This window comes from Argiope bruennichi, chromosome 7, assembly GCF_947563725.1.
Source record: "Argiope bruennichi chromosome 7, qqArgBrue1.1, whole genome shotgun sequence".
Taxonomy (NCBI): Eukaryota; Metazoa; Arthropoda; class Arachnida; order Araneae; family Araneidae; genus Argiope; species Argiope bruennichi.
Genome location: NC_079157.1, coordinates 37,780,598 through 37,796,903, shown reverse-complemented (window position 1 = coordinate 37,796,903; position 16,306 = coordinate 37,780,598). Strand labels below are relative to the sequence as shown.

General features: G+C 33.3%; 1 protein-coding gene across 2 annotated transcripts in view; it reads left to right on the top strand.

Moving 5' to 3' along the window:
- LOC129976573 (ras and EF-hand domain-containing protein-like) overlaps window positions 1-16,306 on the top strand; it is a 108,033-nt gene that overhangs the window by 68,611 nt on the left and 23,116 nt on the right. For both annotated transcript variants that reach the window (XM_056090207.1, XM_056090206.1), the window contains exons 6-11: window positions 4,067-4,135; window positions 7,096-7,165; window positions 11,444-11,529; window positions 13,674-13,795; window positions 15,131-15,354; window positions 15,819-15,970. In XM_056090207.1, the coding sequence (XP_055946182.1) occupies window positions 4,067-4,135; window positions 7,096-7,165; window positions 11,444-11,529; window positions 13,674-13,795; window positions 15,131-15,354; window positions 15,819-15,970 (723 nt within the window). The remainder of the gene's footprint in view (window positions 1-4,066; window positions 4,136-7,095; window positions 7,166-11,443; window positions 11,530-13,673; window positions 13,796-15,130; window positions 15,355-15,818; window positions 15,971-16,306) is intronic.

Genomic DNA, 16,306 nt, shown 5'->3' with positions numbered 1-16,306 from the left:
ATGGTGGTTGATTCTCATTACCCGAGTGGGTAGTCGGGTACCTTCCCGGGTGGTAATCGCGTAATGGTGAGGGTCGGCTACCTCCTATCGATGATGGGACGCGCATCAAACTGGAAGGGTTGTACCGAGGTCTGAGATAGCCTTTAGGACTCAACCGTAGTTCGCTCCAGTATTGTTGTCGTGGCGGTATGGTCAATCGGATAAATCGATGTACCTAAGTGGAGGGTCGAAGTAGCCGGTTAGAGTATACATTAGACAAGAGTTCACATTACTTGCCGATATTTATACTTATTGAACAAACGTAAAAACTCTCTAATATTTCTATGAGCTATCAAATCTCTTTTAATGGGTAATAGCAGGATCTTTTTGCTGTCAGATATGAGATCTTACTAGAAAGTTAAATATACGAAGGTTGTTGTTTTACTTTCTCGTTACCAAGTATACAAGAGTTAAATAATCGTCGAAATTCTAACTCGAGAATTTGACAAATTTCCTGACCAATCCGAGTTCGAAAACCACATTTTTGGAAAATGTTCGTTCGTCTGTTTGTCTATGACAAAGGTAACTCAAAACGTTTTGAGGTAAACGGATGAAGTTCGGTGTATGGTCATTATGATAAATTTGCAGATTTCTATTAACTTGTGAGTAAAATGTGTTCAAAGGAGGCTTGCTGTTTAGCGTTTTGAATATAAGTTAACACGATAACAACAAAACGAAGAGATCTAGATAGATGAAATTCGGTAATCTACAGTTTAGACATCTGTCGAATTTTGAGCCACATCCAACAATAGGTTGATTAACTCAACAGCACAAGGACTTAAATATGTAAAATTTGGTAAGGGATTTTGGGATTGCTAGTGTATTTTTTTGTCAAGTTTTTGGTTCAATCCGGGAGGAAATATGCGTATAAACACAATTTCGATTTTCGAGTACTATCAACCTCACCTCAGGGGTTAATCCTCAAATAACTCGCTGAGGGTGACATGAAAGACTCAGTAAAAATGATATTGTTACGAAATATCCCACTTCTGACACTAAATGTTACGGAATTTCCCCGGGTTCGTTTGGATAGTGGGGGTTATATAGTGTGAAGAACGCTCAATCACCAGGCGGCAGTAGAAAATAAAACAACGACGTTTATTTACACGAAGACACATAGGACAGCACAAAGACGACAACTATATACAGCACAGAAGACGATTATCTTCAACCGAGGCGTGCAGCATAAACAACAGCATACAACAGACTCTACTGCAGACAGTAGCACACAGCTCAGTTCAGCTCTAGCTTCACTCCGTCGCTGTTCCGCTTTCTCTGGAAGGCCAGTTCTTCACCGTCGATTCCGACTACGACGGCTCCACTGGTCCACGACTACTCTGCTCTGATCTGTTGCTTCCGACTACTCCTCAATTCACAACTACTCCCCGGTAGCTGCAGCTCCTTTTATACGTCTCAGGGGGCGATGCTAGAAGCCTCTCAACCAATCAGGAACGTTTGAGGCGTATCTCCATTCCTACTGGACGGATCGGGAAAATTCTCAATGTTTCGGGTATAATCTATTTTGGCGCCAAAGTCGTCGCCAAGTCGCCAAATGGTCGCCAAGCTCCGGGACCTCCGACGCGACACACGGACTCTGTCCAATACGGATGACTGTAAAATATTTTTTCCGATGGTGGAACCAACTATGCTGGGAAGCAGCATTACAGATTCGCGCCAAAAATTTGTATTTCGTAATAACTATAGTATGCTATTCCTTTCCAAGGCGTTCTTTGGGATAACACTTTTATTAGATAGTAATTTAGAATGTTTTAAGGAGATCACTCCATCTTGTTTATTTCAGTTCATACCTTCAAAAGTGTCTTATTTTCATATTCCCTATTACGAGAAATTTTCTATTATTAATTCTAAAACTGTAAGCCGTTATACCAATTTTCATGCGGTATTAGTAACCGGCTGTTCAAAGCCGAATCATATCATGTAGATAAATCAGGAGGAAAACGCTCTTTTTATGTGGTCAGCAGAGTTGAAGACTCGTTATGTTATATATATATTAGCGGAACGTTTATTCTAACTGTTTGGGAAAGGGATCAATCAAGAATCTCAAGAGTGACAAGATTTCTGAAAAGAAGTTTCATCTTTTCGATGAACAATAAAATAGACAGCAGACGCTGCGGTTCTAAACGCTGGTGAACAATTCAAGTACAGCTATGACGTCCGTTAACATGAAATTGGGAGAAAAGGTGCTTCCATAAATTCGATGATACAATAACAGAGCTCATGTAACCTTAGATTACAGCAATGAACTTAGACCAAATCTGTGATATAGTTTCTGATCATAATCATTGCCCAGATTTGCTGTAAAATGAACGTCTAAAGGATACACAGCTACGCAAAGTATTTCTGTTAAAAATATAAAGCGGGGAATAATCGATGAATTTATCGACAAATAGCTCAACTTAAATCATACGGCCTCCACCATCATCGTACTTTAAATTCCTAAGATTCGACTTTCCGTATGTTCGGTAAAAATTACGAATTTTCTGAACCTCAAAGTCATTTAAAAAATATTTTTACATTAAAAAAAATATTTCTAAGTAGATTAAAAAATAATGATTTGAATTATGAAATATTTAAATTCTTTTAATGACTTTCGTGGTTGAATTCTAAGTAAATTATTATTTTAAAAAATAGCAACAGTAATTGTAATTTCATAGTAAAGCATTTCGATTAAACATTGAATCCCATGCTTTGACATAATTCGTAAAAGTTTGACCTCATGTTTTAAATATTTATTATAAAAATTCATCTCTCGAGATACTTTTTTTTTATTTTTTTTTTTACAAAAATTCCGTTGTTATACTTTTTACTTTTACTCGTTTATTTATATGGAAGCCTTCAGTTATTTTGTAATTTATGAAAGTTTGTTCTTAAACATAACCTAACTCTATAAAATCTAAAAAAAAGAATAATGTTATCAGCACAAAGTTTTATTGAATATCATTTATGTTTGTTTTTTCACTCCCATTACTTCCAGAGGGGAAAAAATATCCACTTTCACTTTGTATTGTTACGGATACTCCAGGGTTCTTTCCGATTTGTTGGTCGGTGAAATAAACAGTCTTTAAGTGACAGATGACGACTTTTATTAACACGAAGAAGACAAATATACAGCCGAGACGAACGCAGGAAACACACAGCAGCACATTACAACAATCAGTAGCCCACAAGTAGTAATTTGTAGTAAAAACAACCACATGACACAAAGCGGCCAGACAGAATTTAGCAGAAAGAGGGAGCTGGCAGCTTCTCTCTACGGTCTAACCAAACGACTGCAATTCACCATTGTCTCCTCTCTTTAGCCTGTATTCAGCTGCCCACTCATTACTACACGGCTGGCTATTCCACACAGGACTCGATGCTGCTTCCACAATAAACACCAGGACTCGACACACAGCTTACTTCACCAATCGCTTGAGTTCTGCCCTGAACTGATCCAACTATTCGCCGCAGACTTTACTCGATTGATTATACGACTCGTTTCACGACTGACAGCAGCTTGAGACTGCTGGCCTTTTATAGTTCCAGGGAGGCGGACAGAAACGGTTCTGGAACAATCAGGCATATTTCGGATCCTATTGGCTCAATCGCTAAAATTCTGGAAGTTTCTAGTACTAGCTATTTTGTCTCCGAAGTCCCAAATTCATTGCCAAGTCGACAAATGGTCGCCAAAAATGTCACAAAGCTCTGGGATCACAAACTCGGAGCACGATCAGCACCCAACAGAGCTTATTGTAAAACGGTCTTTCCAGTGATTGAATTAACCGTTCTGGGAAACAACATTACAGTTTTGTAACAGAATTATCGTTTGAAGATAGCGGAATAATTACTATACGGAACTTACAAGTTCAATTTTAATTATCAGCATTATAGGCACGAAGAAAGTTTTAACAATATTTCCAAATCTATATATCTTATGATTGAATTTTCAAAAAACTCAGACACAACAAATTTGTTTTGATTCGATGAACTCTTTTACTCTGATATTGCAATGCAGTTTGTTTTTCAGCGAAAGAGAAAGAATTTTAGAAGTTTTGCAGGAGCAAGACCATCTGAGTAGACAACTCAACTTATTACAGTAAGTACAAACTTCTAAATAATTTAAAAATTCATTTTAAGTAGTTTAAAATTAATTTCATACAATATTACTTTCTCGTGTATGAAGTATAGAGAAAATATATGGAATGTTTTAGACCACCCTGATTTCGAAAAACACATTTTTGGAAAATGTCTGGCAGTCTATATGTGACAAAGATAATTCAGAAAACTCTTTCAGCTAGACGGTTAAAATTTGGTATATTGATTGTAAACCAAATTTACCGATTTTTATCAAATTTTGTGTAAAATTTGTTCTGAGGAAGTTCAACTGTCCGGCTGTTCGAATATAAGTTAACACCATAATTATAAAAGGAAGATAACTAGACAGACAAAATTTGGTACATAGATTTGACATTGATAGTATAGACAACTGTCAAATTTTGAGTCAAATCAAATAAATTGTCTGTCAGTATGTACTTTCAGAAACATGTAAACGCTATAACTAAAAAAGACGCAATATCAAATTTGGTATGTTTTTTTGTGACTACTAGACAGTTTTATGTCAAATCTTTGTTCTAATCAGTTGAAAAAAACGTGTCTAAAACACAGATTTGATTTTCGGATACCATTAACGGCATGCCAAGTGTTAATCGCCAAATAACTCGCCAAGGATCACTCGATAGATTCAGTAACAATGCTATATTCACGCTAAAAGTTTATATTTCGTAGCTACTGTGTGCCAGTGCCATGCAAAGCGTTCTCTGCCTTGGCAAAATTATTGGAGTGTATGCGAGAATGTTTTGGGAAGACAACCACCTCTAGTTTCATAGTTGAAGATCAAGAAATAAAGATTCGGCTTCTTTTGATGTCGGTTTGAAATTAAGACATGCTATGAATACAATTTTTAAAATTTTTAATAACATTTTTAAAATTTTGAAACTTTGTTAAGGTTTAGCGCCAGAATTAAGCATGGTGAACAAGTGCTCCTATTTTTAAGCTCTCCTGAGATATAATGGAATATATAAAGATATAGACAAAAAAATTGGTGAAATATAATAAACAGGACAGCATAAGGCTTCTAAAATAGATGAATTATATCACTATTGAAATTTAAAATTAAAAAAAAAAATATTTTTCTGGGGAAGGTCCTAATCCTTTGACTGTTAGCGGTACAAGTACATCCCCCTATCTTATTAAAATTAATTTAAATAATTTGTTAAAATAGTTTTCTTGGGGTTCTTTGATCATCATGTTCGACATCTAACTTAAAAATCATTTGGACAATTTTTGTTGAACAAATCTATTTTATTCCGAACCAGTTCCCTTTACTTGCGTAAAAAAATCTTTAGTTAACGGGTCAAACTTAGTTATTTAAAATACTTAATTGAAATTTTTAGCAATCATTATACCTTAGAAATTCCTGGTCGACAAAGGCGGCTATAAAATAATAAGAATTAAAAAAAAAATGCGCAAACGATCCAAATCAGCATTTTCTTCTTTTTTTTCCGTACAATCATTTGTCAATACCGATATGTTGAAAAATGAAATATTTTATGAGTAATAGACATCTACATATAAATACATGCCGTTAATAATAAAATAAGAATTCTTTCCCAATAACATAAGTTCATATGATTAAATAAAAATAACAAAAAATATGTAAGCACTTTACCGGAAATGACAGGTAGATAAGAATTGTCATAAATCTCGTTTCCGAGATGGATGATTTATGAAATAGAATACTAGTCGTTATTGGGTCAAGGTAAAATTCTTTGAAAACCGAGACTCAAGAGATAGCTATATCATTTAAGGTAAAATAAACCAATAAAAGATTTCTGGAAAAAAGAGCTGAAAGTTATCTAAAAGTAATATGACAAGCATGGCAAAACTTGGTTCTATTCAATTAAGTTGCATTGAAATGTGATATACAGTCAGAAATATGACCAATTTATTTCTTAATTGGTTGACTTTAAATCTAATTGATTAATTTCATTTAAAAGAAACAATCGTTCGTTGTAAATATTCCTGTGCATTTTACAACCATTTTTTTATTATTATTTATTGATTACGTTTAGGTTGAATTTTTTGAAATAGTACATTCGAAACTAGTTATATTTTGGAATATCTATATACAAAAAGATTGAAAAAACATCTATAAAACCAAAATCTGCTAATTAAGTGGCAAGTTTTTTTCAAAATTTGTGAAAAAGGAGCTGTGTTTTTGGCTCAAAAGCGGTATAAAGCTAAAATCCTTCAATAGATGTCTCAATCTTTCAATAACGTAGTTTAGAAATTTATGAAATACTCTGCTTCAAATGTTACAGATAGCTTAAGAAGCCAATTACCTAAAAAATAAGCTGTATTTCGATCCATTCTTTAAATACTGAGGTTCGATTGATAAGTAACGATAAATTTTCCATTTTTTTCACATTGTGAAGTGCTAAAATAACTATAAGATTTTCTTAATGATCATATTACTTATTCTCTAGTTGAGGAATTACAGAACAAATTGAGAATTTATTAATCTAAATTTAGACAAAACGTATGCATTATATTTCAGTTTATGAGGTTTTTTGTCAGAAAATTCTATTAGAAATTAGAATTTGAGAAAATTAAAACTTATGTAAATGTAAATATAAAAATCAGAGTAACTTCTCAAAAAATAGACTTCGATTTTTCAACGTAGTCACCGATCTTAATAACATTCCTAGTAATAAAATGAATTTGTATTTGCACCAAGTCTCTAATTGAAGATTGAAGGTGGAGTTACTGGCTCAAGCTCCGTCCTCGTTATTTGTATGCGACTCTAAATTACGATATTAAGAGGTTCTTCATTGTCAATTTTTTTTCCAAGTTGAAAGTTTATAAAACTAAACTTGGATACAGATATCGAAATTCAGTAATTTTTCCAACCTTTCTGTTGAATTATTACAAATCGATTTTATTTTGTATTAACCATTTACCTTACAGTTTGCTAAAGTTAAATTTTTTGTTTGTTAGTGATGCCAATAAACGACTATTAGATTCTCACGATGTTTTGCGGAATAATGTAGAAAATCCAGGAAAACAGGTAAGTGCTTGATACCTTAGTGTATTTTTTTTAATTTGATAGGTGCGTTGAAATAAAACTGTTTTGTCACACGTATTGTTTGACAACGCATTCTAAAACCCTCCGCGCTTTTACGCATGCGTTAGGATGGGTTTAATTCGTTAAAATAGGGGTGAGAGGAAAGATGAAAGGAGGGTATGTTTACATTTAATAATAAAATAAACTCGGATTACTTGCAGACTGAATTAAAATAATGCGATCAGAAACGACACGATATTCACATACAGAAAAAAAAGTGAACAAAAAAGTATCTAATAGGGCGACAATCAAGGTCAAAGAATGACGAAGAATTCCGGAAATGCGCTCATCCTTCCGCGTCTCTCCCCTTAAAAAGATAGAATCGTCGAAAAGTGGTCGTCTCAGAAAACTGAAACGAACAACAGCTCCGCCATTTAACTTCTAATTTACATTTCTCATATTTTTTTATGCTAACAATGTTAATATAATGTTGGTAATTAATAACTCAATTCGTATTTAATAAGCAAAGACACATTGGTGCAAGAAGGGAAATTTGCAGTTGCTTATGTGACTCTGACTGTATATTTCTTCTCGGTCTGTTAAAGAAAAACTTTCTAGATCTGTGACGATTTATTAAGAGGAAAACCAATGTGCTGCTACAAAAAATTTCCTTTTTCTAAGTTTTTGAAATTAAAATTATAAGCTTTCCCGTGTCTAATGTAACATTAATAAAAAATTTTTATACTAATTGAGCTATTTAATGAAATTTGAACGACACCTATCATTTATATCTTGCACATGACGTATTTGAAAATTTTTTATTTTTAATTTGTTTTTTTATTCATTTATTTTTTTATATACATACGTATATTTCCTGTATATATATATATATATATATATATGCATATTTTATATACATGTATATAAATGAAATTTTATGATAAGCGCTTTGAAAACAAACAGTAAATTTTCTTTCTTTTACCAGTTACAAAGAATTAAAAATTATTGAAATTCTAATTATTAAATCCTAATTTAAAAAATATTTGAATCCTAATCAAAATAATTTACACAAACTGTTGAAACTAGAGAAAACTGAATTTACGCGACAAAATTACAAATGCATTCATTTTGAAGAAATAATACCGTTTTGAAAAGTATTTGTAGATCAAAACAACAACTGATTTAGACACTCTAAGTAGATAATTAATAAAAAGCAATTTAAATTCTCATTACTTTCTTTGACCAATCTATCAGCGACCTCATTAATGTTTACGTGTGATGGGATCCATTGGAGGTGGACTCCGTGGTTCTGAGAGATCTTTTTTAGTTTGAGCAGAATAGATACGTTGGTTTCATCATTTGCAGAGTACCAGCTACTAAGATGCTGTAGTTCACTGCGCATGTCCGATAAAATCCATAGTTCTGCAAAATCACAATCATAAGATATGATAGTGTCACATAGATATTTTAGTGTGGAACTCAATGACACACAAAAGAAGTAAACCAATTTATTAACTCAACTGTGAACTGAGAACACAGTGACTGACAAATCTTCTGCTTTTATACTAGCTGGGAAAGTTCCAGAATACTTTTCTGGAGACATCAAGAAAGGTCCAGAACACTTGTCTGGTAAACTAAAAAAATGTCCAGAATCTTCTGGAACATGAAATAAAGGTAAACATAAAAGCAAGGAATTAAATATTTACACAAACTGCGAATCGCATTGTCTCCAACGAGATTCGAACTCACAACCTCTGGATTATGAGATCAGTGCTATGACCATTCGACCATGGAGAGTCGACAGCCTCTTTTCAATGCGGCAATAGCATCTAGCCCTACAATAAGCGCTTTTAACTTTAACAATTAATTTAAAAGAGTTCTTTGGCCAATTAAATGTCAAAGTAACTAAAAATAGTTATTTATTAAGAAGTTATTCGGTCTGACTAAATCCAGATGGAAAATAATTAATATATAATATCATTTACCAGCAAATGTTAATAATTTTGTAAAAAACGATAAATATTTAAAAGTCGCCTAAATGTTAATATTTTATCTAATAGGTAAATCTCACTAAAGCAACAATGATAAATAGGATAATTGGGTAAAAGCATAAATTCAAGAACTTATGAGTGAATGAATTTAAAGCTGCAGGCGATTATCGAATTGAAGCAGTGAGAGTCAGACTGTCAGATTTGTGTTTAAAAAATTGGCACATCTGAAAGAAGCTTAAAGTCATGATTCCTAACATTTCTCATGGATGACGTATAACCTTTGTTGGAAGCATAATCGCCGCTTTATTCATCTGAGCCATTATTCGGTTTAAGAGACGTTTTACGATATTATTAATTGCTTAAGATTCTCATTAATCGTTGAATGCCCAAAGTGCTATCGCTCGCCTTGCTCAAGTGTCTAAGCACCTGCTGATAAAATATTGCAAATATTTTCTTGCAAAACTCCAACGTTCGCCATGATTCACGGTAATGACATGTTTTTGGAATTTCTACGCCTTTCGCCATACATCGCAAGATATCACCAAAATAGTCAATAAAAGCGTGTCTACTCTACGATCAACATTAAGCTAAAGTGATATGATACAGTGTATCAAAACAAACAGGATAGTCGTTAGGTTTGATATTTGATCTGGCCTTGAAAAGATATCTCGGATACTTATATCCTTTTATTTATAAGAAAAGAGGGTTCTTAAAAGAATTTAAAAAGGATTTATTTGATTAAAATTTCAAATATTTGATTCTGATTAAAAATTAGATTAACTAAACTCATATAATAGCCCATGAGGTTTTTTTTCTTTCATTATCATCCAAATATCACAATTATTTTACAGTGAGATCATTATAAACACTGGACACTTGTATTTACATTTATGTATTTTTCATCATATCTATGTCATATTATTATATGTATTAAAAAATACCTAAGCTGCTCGTTTTACTATATTCTCATATATATATATATATATATAAGTGGACAGTGAAGAGACTTTCGATTTCGTGACGAAGTTTTATTTCATCTTGGAGAAGCACGCATTGTTTACAGCAGAAACGACGAGCAACACACAACACAAAACGACACAGAAAGGAATGAGGAAAAAGCACTTGAACATTTTATCCCCGGTCTTATATAACCTAAGATTGTGATAGGGAAAATATTTCTTCATAGTGCTAATATATGAGATTTCGATAGGGATTTTCGTTACACGCGCCGACAAGGCAGGGGAAACACTGGGATGTTTTAAAAAGAATGTGCTTACTGGACTTTTTTCTATCCCTTCTCACGGAACGTGGGAATGTGAGGTTTTTAGCTGATTTAGCAATTTTGCATATCTTCTCTTGAATTAATTAAGTAGAGGAAGTGGAATTGGATCACGAAATAAGAAAATATTTTAGAATGAAGCTACGATGGGCTAAATTATCATAAAATCTTGGAAATTAATTAAATTGAAATTAGAATTAAAATATCATTATATATATATATATATGAGTAAGCATGTGTGTCTGTGTGTTAACCTCTATACTTTAAAAATAGGATTGTGCATCTAAAAACGATTTTTAAAAATTTAATTAATTAAAATGGAAGAAATGTAAATTGCAAAAAAGAAGCTTTTTACAGAGAAAAAATCCGAAAATATTACATAAAGCATAAACCTAATTTTTACAATATGTTAAAATTCAAAAATTATTTTTTAATGATATCAGTTTTGTTGCCATGCAACTTTTTTCTGAAGTTAGACAGTTTTTAAAAATATTTTTCCCCATAATTTTCAACACTATATTTCAAACCACTTTAATTGTTTAATCAACATTCAATCGTGAAATTTCCTTCCATTATCTGCGCATTTTACACTACAGAATTCGAAAGCGGCATTGCATTACATTATCGTAAAAGACAACGTAAAATTCGTAATAAGTTGGCCGAACAAATATGTTTTTAATGGACTCGACTTTTTGGAAAGGTTCATGTACATAATAAAAGAACAAGTGTAAAGCCACATGGCTGTAAGGTTTCTTATAATTTGATGTTTAAAAACACTTTGTTGAGGAAATAATGTACATTAAGTTACGAACAAACGTTTTAAATGAAATTCAAGACGGTCAAAATACGGCCAAATCTGTTGGTCGCCAAAGGCGGCTAGTATAAAAAATAATTTCATTATGTGAAATGAATGATATTCAAGTAACGATATTGAGCTGAAAGAAATCGCGTTGTTCCCAGCTGTTCATTTGAAGATCATTATTAATGTTCACTTTTTTAATGTTGTTGCAGGGCCACACCAACATCTACCGCTGCAAGAGCGGCTCCATTATTGGAGACTATTTGGAACCAGCCCACGCGTACGACATTACGGGTAGGTCAGTATCTTTCTCGTTCAGTGCCTATTCCTATGCTGCTTTTTAAAAACATTTTAAGAGATGATATATCGATGCATATTTATTGATTTTGAGGGCAGAATCTTGAATATTTGAAACATTTTTAATACAATCATACGGTAACGATACCCCGACCTATCTAGAGGACATGAGGGAGACTTGATGGACCCGTCGAGAGCAGCCCCACCTAGCACGAAGGAACAAACTACACTCGAAGACATCAAGCCCTTGCAACCAATAAAGAACCCTCTAGAGTTAACGCATATTGGATAGAAAAGAATAGAAAGATACATTACATATTAAGTTGTGAAACATTAAAAATGCATAAAATATATTAAGTGAGTGTTCACTTTTTACATTAGGAGAGAGCTAAAGACAAAAGCTTTGACAAAATGTCCCTAATAGAAGATTTAATGACTGAAATTTTTATGAGTCCTTCGAATTCAACAGACATCCAATTTCTTGACCATCTGAGTCTGTGTTCTTGCCATAGTGCACAGGCTTTGATCACGTGAGTTAAAGATCCTTTTTCGATGCCACACTGGCAAGTCGAACTTTGGTCAAAGAAACGACTTTGATGCACAAAATATACACTATGGCAGCGTATACTTGGTTAAGATAAAAATCATCTTCAATTCGGTTAACTGAAACAGTTTTTAAATGTTGATAGGTTGTTCGCCCCTTGATGGAATTATTCCATTTCTCCTGCCAATCCTTAATTATTCGTTTTTTTTGTCTCATTTCTGAGTTGGAATTTGGATTCCTGGAAAGGTATTTCTTTGGTTTCTAAGTTTAAAGCTTTCTTGGCTAGCGTACAAATATAAGGCAGACAATTCGGCTTATACCATTTTCTGACTATCACCCTCTTGGATCAACTTTGTCCTACATTACTTTAATTATAAATTCTTAGTGCGCATTTTCGTCCGATTGTTTTAAAAATTGCTAGTGAATTTGTCACTAAAAGCGCAAAATTTGTCTTATTTATCAAAACCGTCTCTTATTTATCAAAACCGTTTTCATGAAACCTCCTCGTGCTCATTTCTAATTTCAGGTTGAAAACTATATTTTAATATACTTCAACACATCTTTTTTTTGAAGAAGACATTTCAAAATCACGTTATGTTTTTTTAAAATATATTATCTATTTTCATAAGGTAGGTAACTACGTCGAAAAATCAATTTTTTTTGCGAAATTATGAATTTTTTGAAAATTTAATATATGTAATGTTTGAACAGATTTCTTTATAAAATCAATAGAGTTTTGTTTCTCAGTTGTTTTTTTCTGAAAAGTTATACTAATATATGCATTTATATTCCTTTTAATGCTATTTTACATCTTTGATTGAATTTTATTACGAAAAATCTCATAAATTAAAATCTAATGCACATTTTTTTAAAATTTAAATTTGGTATAATAATTTCTCAATATGTTCTGCATTTCCTGTAGTTAGAGAATAAGTAATTTATTCGTTTAGAAATATTTTATAGTTGTTTTAGTTCTTCACAACGTGAAAAAAAAATTAAAAATTTCATATTATTTATCAGTCGAAGCCAAGTATTTAAAGAGTGAATTGAATTACAGCTTTTCTTTTAGTTCAGGAACTGATATTTCTTAAGTTATCTGCAATATTTTAAACAAATCATTTGACATATCAATAAACTAGAACATTTTTGTTTTATAACTATTTTTAACCAAAACCAGCTCTTTAAATCAACTTATTTTTTTTTAAAAAATGTAATACTTAATTGGCATATTTTGATTTCATAGATGTTTTAATATTTTCTTTATACAAATGTTTAAAAATATAATTATTTTCAAACGTTTTTCAAAAAATCAATCTGGAACATTGAGAAAACGATAGATTTAATGATTTAAAATGCAAATAATTGAAAGTAGTCTTTCAAAGCAAAAGCTATGAAATCAATGTGTCAACATTTTGAAATTTCTTTTGGGAAAAAAAGTATTATATCTCCTCTTTCAAATAGATTAAAGCTAAATTTGATAAAAAGTTTCGTTTGATGCATTTCATATTTTCAACATTTTACTGTCTCTAATTAAAAGCGTCCCCAATTTTAAAAGTATTACAGGTACACTTTCCTTTGAGTAACGAAAGCTGTTTTCGCAGATTCCAAGAAGACGAAAATGACGAAGACAGTGAAAGCGGAGCATACAGGAGGCCCAAGTCGATGGACAGTACGTATACGTGCCAGATTCGGAGAAGACCTAAGCCTAAAGACAGACAACTAGGTAAATAGCTTCGATGTGTTCTAGTCTTTTATATTTGATCTAAAGACAAGTAAAAATATTTCTTATGCCAAACTTTCAATGATTGCGATTTGTGATGGATAATTCGAAATATCTTTCTATATGAAATTGTAATGTACGTGGCACAGAAATCGGCCTTATTACTTAATATCGACTGGCGACATTCAAATGTAAACAAACCATCATAAGAATCTCAGTTTGCTTTAATGAATGTGTTTTACAGCTGCATTGAAATCAACATTTCATTTATTTAATTAATTAAAGTGTAAAATATTATTAAAACGTTCGGGAAATCTTTCGCCGGGTCATTTTAAAGTCCATTCAGTCCGTGGAAAGAGGATATAAAAGAAATCAAGAAATAGGCTTCAAATATATTAGAATATATTTGATATATTCAAATATATCAAATATATTTTCAGAATTTTGGATGGAGAATAAGAATAATTTAACATAAGAATGAATAATGTCCTTCTTAACGTAGACTGTAATCGTCTATTTCAGTACAATAATCAATCATCTGTTTCAGCAATTCCTGCCAACAAATTGTCTCTTGCTATCATCTTTAACACCTTTCTTTCCTCTGTTGATGCTAAGACGAGGTTCTTAAAAATCGTTTTTCCGATTTTAATCGTTATTCCCTTAAGTGTAAAGTGTTTATATGATATTACAAAATCTAAGCAAAGATGTTTATTATTAAAGCATTAATTAAATTTGGAGACTGATATTCGATTGTGGAGTTTTAAGAATTTCTGGTGAATTTCAGCAATTCTAAATCATAGCAATTCTCAATTCTATCAATACAGTAAGACGAGAAACGCCAGTTCAACGAAGTTGCGACTAAATGAAAGCATCTTTTATATAACAATTCCTTAAGAACATGGGCTGTCTTTGCATTTTGGAGGGTGTGTGTGTGTGAGCAATTCTTTTATTCTTTAACCCTATGAACTCTAACCGTCTGATATCGTCCCGTTCAACAAGGGTCTGATTCAAGCTCTTTGGGGCGGTTAAATGCTTTTAAGGCGTAAAAGGAATTTCTCCACTAGTGTTCATTTAAATTCATTTAACCGTCCCAAAGCGTCTGAATCAAACCCATGCCGAATGGGCCGATATCGGGTGGTCAGAGCTCATAGAGTTAAAAGATAAACTTGGGAGTTCCAGTTTATGAACCAAAATAATCTTAGAAATAAGTGGGTTAAATACATACCCTTTACTATCATTCTTGCGTTGCTTAGCAGTTAATGTTGCTTATTTAAGCAATACCCATTCTGCCGCTACACTCTAAATAATTGTCATTTTTTTTCTTCCTACTCGCTGCAGCCCAACAGTCCCTAAATCAATCAGACAGTGGTGTGTCGACTGTCAGAGATTCTGGGGAGGTTGACGAGAACTGGGACATCTCTCCCCCCTGCGCCGTGGACAGCGAAGATGAGTACACAGAGATAGACCATGCTGCCATCTCTAGACGAGAGCGTCTCAGGAGGGACTCTGGGCAGTCGAGGGCCAGCAGGCCAGCCTCCATGCCACCCCCTGCTTCCGAGAAGGTGAGCACCAATCATTCAGCAGCATAAGTATGAAAAGTTGCATTAATGAATATTATATGTGAAAGGAGGCATATAGATAGAAGTTGTCCTTATAATCTGAAATATCTAGTTTCAAGTGTTACGTAAGCATGTTGCCCCGCCTCTCACTTGTAACGCCCTCTAGCGGTACATGTAAAAAACCATCAGTCTTTGTAACATCATCGACGTAGCAGCAACGCCGAAAGGCAAGGCTCAATCCAACTCCCGAAAACGGAGAATCAATAAAATCTTTAAAATACAAAAAAGGTCCGTCATCATTATCGAACCTCTCCATCAAGGACTTAAATTTATTTCCTTTCATGCAGTTGTAAATTAATAAAAAAATATTCCTATGTTAGTAAAATTTCGCGAGCAATGATTGAATTTTGTTTAAAATATTTTATTCTTTTTTGTGTGTGTGACGAAAAATCCTGCTTTTCATTTAGATTCTGAAAATCGAATGCTATCCCAGAGGAGTGGATTCATACGAGCTCCAGCCTAGCAACAGCCAGGATTCTCTGTTGCCTACCGACACGCTGCCCAGGAGAAAGATATCGGACATCAAGAAGCAGCTGGGAATTGAGGACAAACCAGTGAGGTACTATGAGCTCTGATAACAGAAATGAAGAGTATTGAAGCATTTTGGAAACATATCAACCACATGAAGAGAAAGAAAAAATATATTCTATCATGATTTTTCTGGTTATCTCGTGGCCGCGGTAATCTGGTGGTAAGGTCTCGGCCTTGGAGCCGGAGTGTTTCAGGTTCGAGACCCGATTCCACAGAAGAGCAGTCGTGTATGCGCGTCTGGTGCGCGTCAAATCCGTCAGGGCCAAACATCCTCACGCTGTTTTAAGTGTGGAAGTGTGGAGAAGGGATGCTAGCTCAGGTGTCGTCCTCGTCATCTAACCGCTATTTAGAATTATGAGGTCCA